The 10,849-nt window shown below is 35.7% G+C and overlaps 1 protein-coding gene across 1 annotated transcript; it reads left to right on the top strand.

The window, feature by feature from the left end:
- Window positions 1–886: 886 nt before the first annotated feature.
- LOC129270977 (dnaJ homolog subfamily B member 4-like) lies at window positions 887–8,264 on the top strand. The gene is made up of 2 exons (XM_054908318.2): window positions 887–2,235; window positions 6,727–8,264. Exons 1-2 carry the CDS (start codon window positions 1,429–1,431, stop codon window positions 6,964–6,966), a joined length of 1,047 nt encoding a protein of 348 aa, XP_054764293.2. The 5' UTR covers window positions 887–1,428; the 3' UTR covers window positions 6,967–8,264.
- Window positions 8,265–10,849: the final 2,585 nt, after the last annotated feature.

The raw sequence follows: 10,849 nt of genomic DNA, 5'->3' as shown, positions 1-10,849 counted from the left end.
ATGGTTGGATTATGCCGAACTATCATACCTATAGGCATAATGACCCCTAGCGTGTTTTTTTTTTTTTTTTTTTTAGGGGGGGGGGGTAACGATTAAACGGTGGGGAGGGGTATATCCTCTCTATAAAGCACTATAGGGCCTATCACTTTTGTAAACTTTTTTTTTCATTTAGCAATGTGAGCTTGACTATGTGAGAAATAAAAGTTTGGGAGGTAAGTCTCCTTTTATTCACTCAAATGCTGTTCTGAAACTTATTAACTGTTAGGTATTTTGTTTAAAAAAAATTAATTATACTACGATATGGGATATATTCGAGCTTGTATCCTAAATGTGAATTTGTATACGAAATCATTATGAAAGTATTCTCTTTAAAAAAAAAATTAAAAGATTAAAAACAAATTGTAGCTGTCAAATACCATACTTAGGTTTTTTTTTTCGTTAATTGGATATTTAAAATTGGATTTAGTGAATTGGATTTGGTATTGAGATTTGTTGTATTTTTGTTTACATGTTCAAGTTGGTTAAGATAACTGGATGTCTGGGGCGATTAATGCTTTACGGCAGCTAACAGGGCAAAAAGTTACTGGAAACATTGTCAAAACGTAGTATTTGCCTGAAATGCCGGAGCTGTTCCCACTGTTCAATGTTTTCTGGATGGCGAAAATAGGTGCCCCCCCCCCATAGAGATGTATTATAAGTATATATCTCTATGCCCCCCCCCCCAACCGGTGTGGCGGGAAACAAGCCTTGTTGCTCACTAACACGCCAAATGTTGACAGCCCTGTGTATAACTCAAGGGGGTAAAAACCAAATAGCCAAAATTGGCGACTTATACGCAAGTGTTCAAGCCTGGTTTGCGCGCGCGCGCCCTCTTTGCCTTGTTTACATCGCAAATGCTTCGAGCGGCTTCGAGAATATTCGTGTACATTCGAGTTCGTACGGGATTACGTGACGTCGCCGGTCTATCTCTGGCATGGCCGGATCATCATCATCTTTATGCGGCGCAGCTGCGGAGATAGTCAATGAGCTGGTTGAAAAGCGAAAGAATCAGAAATTTTTCGTTAATGTCGTCAAGAGCTTGCTTAAGTCCAAGTAAAACGATTGAGCAGTCTAGTAATAAAATCTCGAGGTTTGTCTACCAAACACTAACGTGTGAAGAACATTGTTTCTCTCTTATTTTGAGCAACATCGATCAACGTCTTCGACGAACTTGTCTTGGAAAGTTGGATTTTTGAATTGGATTTGGTATTGAGATCAACGTTTCGTTCGAACAGGACTTTGCAATAATCATTGTCTACCTGTTCTCCCAGCTGTTCAAGATTTTTTATTAAAGAGGAGCCATTTTAAGGACGAACAGCTTCCTTGTTACCTTTGTGAAGGTGAAGAATATTTCATACCTGGTTGAGGAGACAAAGATAGCCGTCACCTATGACCAAGATGGGGAAAGATTATTACAAGGTGCTCGGGGTATCCAAGGATGCCTCCGATGATGAAATCAAGAAAGGCTATCGGAAGATGGCACTGAAGTATCATCCGGACAAGAATAAAAGCAAAGGAGCAGAAGAAAAGTTCAAAGAAATAGCAGAAGCTTATGAAGTTTTAAGTGACAAGAAAAAGAAGAAAATTTATGATAAATATGGAGAGGAAGGACTGAAGGGAGGTGCAGGTGCCCCGCAAGGAGAACAAGGAGAGAACTACTCTTGGTCATTCCATGGCGATCCAAACGCAACCTTCACAAGCTTCTTTGGAAATAGCAACCCATTTGAAATGTTTTTTAATGTTGGTGGCATGGGCGGCCAGCAGAACACTCGTTTTAACTTCGCCGGTGGCCAACCCGAAGCGATGGACGTTGACGACGACTTTGGATTTGGTGGGTTCCCGGGAGTCCACCAACAGCGAAGCAACAGTCAAAGGAAGCGCCAAGACCCACCAGTACACCATGACCTAAGGGTCACACTCGAGGACATCTTCCGTGGGTGCACAAAGAAAATGAAAATCAACCGTCGAGTGTTGAATGAAGATGGCCGAACGACGAGGACTGAGGACAAAATCCTTGAAATCAATGTGAAACCTGGATGGAAGGAAGGCACCAAAATCACATTTCCCAAAGAAGGAGACCAAGGTCCAAAGAAAACTCCTGCAGATATTGTGTTCACCCTCAAAGACATACCACATTCAGTTTTCAACAGAGATGGGAGTAATTTAGTCTACAAAGCAAGAATTCCACTGAGAGATGTAAGTATCTTAACAAGCTTTAATGTATGATGGTGGGCCCTAAGTCTGCGCACCTAACAATTTGAGTTAAGATTTAACATGAATTTCTTCTTATTTCACAAAATCTTTTGGATAATAATGTTCCTTATATTATTGAGAGTAAGTATACCAAATTTCTCATTAAAAAATGAAAGAGAATATAGGATTTTCTTGAAAAAACCTTGGGGCAGTCATTTTCAGATTGAAAAAAAAAATGGTACCCCATGTCTGCGCACTCATTCACTTTGCACACGATTCTGAGATTTTGATGAGAAAGGCTGTATTTTGAGGCCGTCACATGAAATGCCCTGAATTCATTATTTTTTCACCATTTTGAGTCGGATTTTTTTATGAATACCTGTCTATGTATTGCATGTGTAAAGTTCGTGCTCGTTGCGTATCTTCTTCTACTAGAATCGCGCAGATACGCGGGTGCGCAGACTTGGGAGACCGCGCAGACATGGGGGAACTGACCATACATGTAGGTTTGATTCTATAAAAAAAAATATTATAGGGGAATCCCTATCCAGGGCCAGACAAACTGTGGAGGCAGATTAATCAAAATCAGACAATAAAAAAAAGAGTGAACTTAAAATTTTTTAAGAAAGGTTTGAGTATTGTAATGTTACTGGAGATTTCAAATTGGCTGCATAGAATATGATTGTGACGTATGGTACATGTACTATCATTAAGGTAACTGACAACTAATTTTTCCTGATTAAAAAATAACTGAAAAGTCATATAAAAAGGAAAATTCTTTATGATGACATAAAACAACATGCTGTTTTGATTACCACTTTAAAGATAACAGTGCTTTAGGCTTTGGAGAAAGCCGATAATTCTTGACAGTTTAGCAGATCTACATGTATGTATGAACAATGCAAAAGTTGTCCTTATACCACAATAAAATCACAATCCACTCACTAAATCGCCAATTTGAAATTTACATAGTCTAAATGATCTCATTTCCTAACAAATGAAACTTATTTAGTTATTCCTTGTCTGATTTTCTAATTTTCACTGATCAATCTAGGTTTTTTCTTTCTCCTAAAGTTGTGTTTGACTTTGACCCAAATATTGTTTTTTGAAGTTACATGTAGATAAATCAGTGAGTTGTTATAGTCACCAAGAATTTTCATCTTTATTTTATTTTATTTTAGACTTCTTTAATAGTGAAGCGTGACCTGGGACTAGCATATTACATATTTTATGTAGTCCCAGGTCACCCTACATGTGCATTAGAATACACTTTGAAAATATATTTTAAATATATATTTTCTAAAGGAATTACATCTGGATTAAGTTTTCAAGGTACAGATCTCTTAAAAAAGGTATTTGAATAGGTTGGAGACATCTTTGGAAAGGGTTACCAAAATCCAATGAAAACAAGAAACAAATTTATAAGTTCTTCATTTTTATGTTTGCTTACCGGTATCTCTGTTCCTCAAAAAAGTCGTGGCAATTTTTATATAAAACTGTTATTGATTATTATTTTGTGTCTGATTTCTGATTTGGTTGATGCAGCTATTTTCGGGGGGGGGGGGGGGGGGGCTTAATTTTACTCATGTTTTGGTGGTCTTTCAATTTTAAGTTCAAGTTTAATTGATTAAGTTACTATGCACATTAGATTGGCTGACTAATTCTTAGTATACAGATACATTGATTCATTTCTGACAAATGAAATTAATGGCCACGATTTTTCTGCCATAAATGCACAGGGCATGATTCCAATTCTAGTTGATAAATGAGAGATACTGCATGCATTGAGTGTTAGCTTTATGCTACATGTACATGTATGTGAACAGAAGTCCTAGACCTTATCATTTTTTTACTCTGTACTAGAACTAGAAACATTCCTTTAAGCATAAGCTTAGCTTTTTGTTGAGAAAAAGGAAAATTCATCAAATTTGGAAAGCAGTAATTATGACTATGATTACTTAAGTACCAAGGATAGATGTACATTTTCCCAAAAGCAGAAGGGCATGATCTTTTTAAATCTTGTTCAGTTGTACCTTCAGTCACTCCCTGTCCCGATGTTGGTTAAAGGTATCGTTCAGAAAAAAACATGATACACAACAGCATGACCTCTGAGTGTTAGTAGCTGATGAGTCAAAATCAAAACAACGAACCCATCACCTGCTGGGCATCTTGTATTTCTTGCGACTGCTGATGTCGCTATTCCTAGTAAACACAATTTGTGTTCTAGGACCATAGCAGAATGATCTAGCGGCGGATAACACTCTTGTTGTACATAAGAAGCAAATCAACAATCAATCACAAATTCACAATTAATCGCAAGACATATGATTGATGTGGGGACTAAAAATAGACTTGTAATTGATCGCAAGTTTCTTGCAATGCCCCATGCTTCATGTCAGTGCGTACATATGTACATGTTACTTAAACGTGTAACCTGATTGATGGCTATGCGGTAGTGCGTGTTTTTTTGCGCATGATCTGACCAATGCGGGGGTGCATTCACTGTACGCAACTGAAATTTTAGCGTGACTCTAAGTCACATTTTTCTTTATGAAACAGCCACCAGTTCACATTGTGGGGTAGCTATGCATTCTTTTGGTGTTCATTAGGGGATTATCAAATCATTTTCTCTCTTCCTTGAATAAAGTTTGCTGATAGATCAGGCAACCGAGGAGGGTCAATGCTTTCATGTACATGGTACATGCATAGTAATTTAATGCATATTATTACAACGCCTGATTGGTAGTTGCATGGTCTTGGATATCTTGGCATTCTAAACAATTCCATTCATGATGGCTGAATCCATATCATTAAACAATAGACAAGTGCATTCATCATCCTTTGCACTGCTTCTGTATTAAGTTCAGATTTCAGATTTAGATTAAGACTTGTAATAATAAATAAGCCTATTACGATACCAGTATATATTTCATTGCATGAGACTGACTTTGATGTCAGACTTAGTGCCGCCGCTTGCTCCTGGTTGAGTTTCTACATCAATGTCGAGCGGAGCTTGCTGCCAGACATTCCACTCTCTCTGCCTCATAGCTAACATCTCACAAACACTTGGCCTACTTTGGTATTTGTCACAGTCAGGGGGTCACATGGTATTTATAGGTCGCTGTCATGTGGGACACCCCGTAGCATCATCAACTTAGCTGCCCCCGTGCCGCCGCGGCGCCGCTTGCCCGCCTCTTCATCAACTTGGCTCATAAAGCCCAGTTCTTAATCTTTGACGTTAATGTGTAAAAACTGCAGCAGTTTGTACCTCCTGCAGGCGATTTAAACCGTGACCTTAACCTACATGTCAATGAATACAGGCCTCATCAGGCCAAGTCCGCAGAATGCATTGTGGGATATGATAGGGGGAAAACGGGGTCACTGACTGAATCACCATGCTCATTACTTGGAAAGCTGTGCTTGGTTATCACTGAAGAGCCATTATAAAGAATGATAAGTTAACTTCTGTAATGAGGCATGAGGGCCGTCCTGGAAAAATCAGACAATTCAATAACAAGACCGCTATGTGCGTGATATCCCCTGTGTTTTGATTAGCAAAGGGGACAGTCGTAAGCCTGGTGATGAGCTCAGCAAGCAGACATGTTGGCTTTCTGGATTCTCAAAATGTTAAGAATTTACAATCAGGGATCTCCATTAGTCACCCACATTTTGAATATATACATGTCTGTAAACTTGCAGAGTATTTGGCAAGCAATTGTTATGATTTTATCCATCTGTTATTGGATAGAAAAAAAACATTTCACTTTTCTTCTGCCATATTTGTCTCTGTATGTATTTGATTTGATATGGTACTCAGTGATTCTACTATAAATGGGTTGCAGTGTGTTTGTTCCCTAGTGCCTTTAGTCTTATGAAAACTTTCCTATCTTTGACATTATGGAAATTTACCATGGAATTGGGAAACATAATTTGGAATTTGGATTGGCTGCGTATCCCTGTTACCATGGTAATTTAGTATTCATATCCCATAATGGCAGTTTTTATGCAACGGGACACAGATTTAAAAACATGTCAAATTGACAAAGTGATAAAATAATCTTCAAGTTACAACCAGAATTCTTATATGTACATGTGTATCTTAGATAAGAAATACATGAGGGCAATGGGCAATTTCGCACTCATGAGAGCTCAAATCACTCGTAATATTCCTAAAAAATGCATGCTTTGGGGCAATCATTCTATTTAGAGTCGCCCCAAGATCTATCACAAAAAATATTCAAGATTATTTAGAAATCAATATTCTAACTATGGCAGAATAATGATATTTGGATTTACTGCATAATTTGCTTGTCGCCCCTAAAAAGTAGCCCTTAAATTGAAAGAAATAGCCCATAACAAATAAACAATATTTCCCACCCTGTATATCTACCTAACTTACTCTCATTCAGATGAAGAAAACTCTTATCTTTCCTTTTTTTACATAATTTTTAATCTTCTGTATTTTTTGTGCATTTTTCTTCTTTCATTTTCCAGGCCCTGGTAGGGACCAGCTTGAAAGTACCGACCATCGAAGGACGAACAATAACAGTCCCCTGCAAAGAAGTCATCAAGCCCAACTCCAGGAAGCGGGTGACGGGCGAGGGACTCCCGTACCCCAAACAGCCCAGTCGCCGTGGCGACCTCCTCATCACCTTTGACATTGTATTTCCCGACCATCTACCGAGCACCACCAAGGAAATCCTGGCCGACTGCCTCCCAGCGTCGTCGTCATGATGAGTTGTTCCCTGGAATGTTTGTGAGGCCTCTTTGCATCAGGGTTTATCCCTCATCACGATGCCATCAAACTCGTCATTGCAAGAGACATGGTATGGTGTCTCTGAATGGAATGAATGACTACAAGGATATGTGGGAGGGCCTCTCTGAGCAAGGTGTGGTGAAATGAGCTTGAATGAAATGAAAGCTAGGAGGATGTATCTATGTCTGCCACCAGGATTATGAAGACCAACAAATCTACGAGCAAACTGTATCGTCTAGATCTGCTTACACACGAAGAAGAATCTGGTGGTGTCCTTCATGTACACTGTACAGCAGAAAAAATATCATGTGGATTTATGCCAGATTTCTCAAACATATGCAATTTTAAAGGAAGCAAGCTAACATATTATGCATCATTAATTTTATAACATTACGATTATATACATAGAGTTGATTGCTAATCACTTTATTAAAGGGTATATTTAATATTTCTGTTTGATATAGTACAGAGGTGTATATTGGTATTTATTGTGTTACTTTCAAAAAGTCTGAAATTCTTTCATTTTTTTTTTGTTGAACTATTTTTATAAAGACAAAATGATATCCTGCCCGAGTTCTTTATACATGTGTCAGTGAATCACCATTTTATTGTCTGTGACTTCAGTGGAGACTTTTCTTTCCTTTGTAATGAACAAAGTAACAAGAAATTGTACGGTGTCCTTGATGATCTAACAAAAATTGAAAATAAAAAAATTCTAGAGCATTAGAATTAGTGAATAGGAAAACTTGGCATCATTGTGAAAATCTATGACAATAACACTCCTTAACTGTGATAGTCAGATGTTTGGGATCGAATCAAAATATATGTACAAGCTGCCAAAATATGTAGTGTTATTTCAGCCTTAAACTGGCTGTCTATAAATATATTCAATTCAATTCTTTTTTTCTTAGTTTCTGTTATTGCAAATTTCAATTTCACTTTCATTTTCAAAAGAATCAAGAAGTTATTTCCAAGGCTTTTTATTAAATTTTCTTTGTTGGGGTTGTATATTGTATGTTCATAAATGAGAAATGATCATAATGAGTTAAAAGAAATATTTTTATTTTTTTAAGTCATAGGCCTACTAATAGACCCATACATATTTCTAATTCCTTAAAATCATATGATATGTTGTAAAGTTTAGTGAAAGTTTTAAAACAACTGAGTACATGTCTGTATATAAAAGTATTTATTGTACAAAAGATTGTATTATGTTTTATTGAAACAGTGAGGTCAGTTGACATAATAAAGTTTTGTGCTTTTATTTGAAAAATAAGATCGTTTGTTATATCATTGTAATCATTTGTTAAAAAGCAATGAAAATGTAAAAGTGAATACATAGCTAGAAATCATGTGAGAAGTGTGAGATTGTGGTCAATTGGAAAATGAAAAAATATGCATTGGGAATTTTGGATAATTTCCATGCTATTTCATAAATTGAGATGAGACTTCCTGGCCGGTTTTCTCAAAAGAGGTTTCAATTGTACTATGGTACAAACCATAGAATGTGCATATTTTTGTACATAATTATTGCTTAGTTCATTGTGTACACTAAGACAAATCCAATTAAATGTGTGCTTTTAGGGAAATGGCACTAAAAGAGAAGTCCAGTAAAAAAAAATCTGCATATTCTATGGTTTTGTACCTGTTTTTAAAAGACTGGCCCTTGTATCTACATGTCATAATATATAGGACATACTGTATTAAAGTGAATGCTCTTACATGTACAGTGATTGTTAAGATATTGCATTAAAGCCAGTATTCATAGATGATATTTTGCAATATCCCCAAATCCCTTTATTTCTATAAAAAAAATTGTGGCAAACGTGCATTGCTTCCGTATTTCTTAATCTGTTGTGCAACATTTTCAACACCACACCAGATTAAAATGATGAAGGAGATATAAATAAGGATATATATAATAGAATGAAATCAAGGATAATTCTAAACAATATGTCTGCTTTTTGTTTGGTGAGGCATGATGAGTATTGTGTGAAATGGTTTTTTAAGGCTGTGTGTCTGTATTGTGAGTGAGGATACATTATGAGAGGATATTTTTTGAAGGTGTAATCTTCAGTTCTCTTTTTTAATTCACAAGAAAAATCGTTCTCACATATCAGGTAAGATTTGCAAACTGAAAAACAATCGTCATGGTAACCTGATATTTACTCCTGCAACATTTGTTTAAAAGTTTATTTTTCTGAACATTTTGCATTGGCTTTTGGGCTGTGATCTAATTTTGTATGATAATTCAGAATAAATATAAAGGGATAAAAATCAAAGCTTGTAGAAAACAAACTCTAAGATGAAATCAAATGCTGGGGTTATAAGTTGGGGTTTAGCCTAGGTTTAGTTTTAATTTTTGATGATTTTCCATGAAATTAGTTGTCAGGAGTAAATAAATTGCAAATTTCATTTGCAAAATTATTCACTAAAGTGATAGATCACTTTAGATTAAAGCAAATCAATTTATATTTGTTGATACATAAAGCAGACCAGCAATCAATTATAAATTTGCAATCAATTAAAAGACCTGTGATTGCTTTTTGATCAACTGATTGCGAGTTTATTTCTACGTCCTATTAGACTATTATCTTGTGGAAGTTAGTTGCAAATATCCAAGAAACTGTAGATTACCATTATCTTAAAAGAATCTGAAAAGAAGTTTTGATTGAGAAAAGATTACTGATTGCAGTGTAGAAAAAAGTGAAATCTACATGTATGTTAAATGTATATTTTGCCAAAAATTGAAGAAATTATCAAAACATGCTTAATAACAGAATGTATTATCAAAAAATGAAATTATGTATGTTGAATGTGTTTCTGCTAAGATTTTCAAAACCTCTTAAATGAAGGAATGTATGATGATGTAAAATGAAATTATGTTGAGTATTTTTTGCTAAAATGGAAGAAATTATCAAAACATGTTGAATAACAGAATGTATGATAAAGAAGAATGAAATTATGTCATTTTTAAATGTGTTTTTTGCTAAGCAGGAAGCAACCAAATCCTTTCAAATAACAGAATGCTCAAACATTTTTTTTTACTCTGAAGATGTCTGTCAAGAGGTACAAAGAAATTTTGAATGAAAAAATGGAAAATATCAGAGCTGCCAATTCTACATGAATGAAATTGCACGCAATTTGCTTTTTTGAACTGCCATTTTGACGTCAGAAGATCTACTATCAAAATAAGTTCGATTTCGGAGAGAAAAGAATAATAGAGGTGTAGTGACTCAGTGACATATCACAATAAAATACGCCATGTCTTTATTCCTTTTGACAAATGTATGAATGCAAGGCGAGTTGAGGAAGTTCATGTAGTCTATCTATGCAGACTTGGATCTAAAATTACTGCAAATAATGATTGGATTTATTTTATATAGCACTTTTTCCAGAGGATACAAAGCGCTGTTAATGGCAGAAGGCAAGTTATGATTTTGTTATACGAATGTTTTTTAAGATTTTTTTTTAAAAAAGAGGTCCAGAGAAGAGATACAGAGATGTTGGGAGTTTGTTCAAAAGTCTGGGGGGGGGGGGAGGGATTGTAAAGAATTGAAGTCGGCCTATTTTCTGGATTTTTAGGAATGAGATAGGAAGGAGCAGATGTAGAACGAAAAGAGTATGTTGATCTTTGTGTGCTGAAATATGAAGAATTAGATTTCTCTATGGATTATTGACTAAATATACAAGGTAAACTTTTTACGCATTGGCTTCAGTTTTAAGCATTGACTTCAATGATTATAAAATGATTCCGAGAGTTAATGTATTTTGGTTTTCCATTCGAGACTCTATTGCAGGAAAATACTCAAATTTTACATAGTAAACATGTGATTTATGTCACAAAACACAAATATTTTA

The sequence above is a fragment of the Lytechinus pictus genome, chromosome 11 (assembly GCF_037042905.1).
Source record: "Lytechinus pictus isolate F3 Inbred chromosome 11, Lp3.0, whole genome shotgun sequence".
In the NCBI taxonomy this organism is placed as follows: Eukaryota; Metazoa; Echinodermata; class Echinoidea; order Temnopleuroida; family Toxopneustidae; genus Lytechinus; species Lytechinus pictus.
The sequence above is the reverse complement of the archived record's forward strand: the minus strand, read 5'-3'. Positions and strand labels throughout refer to the sequence as shown.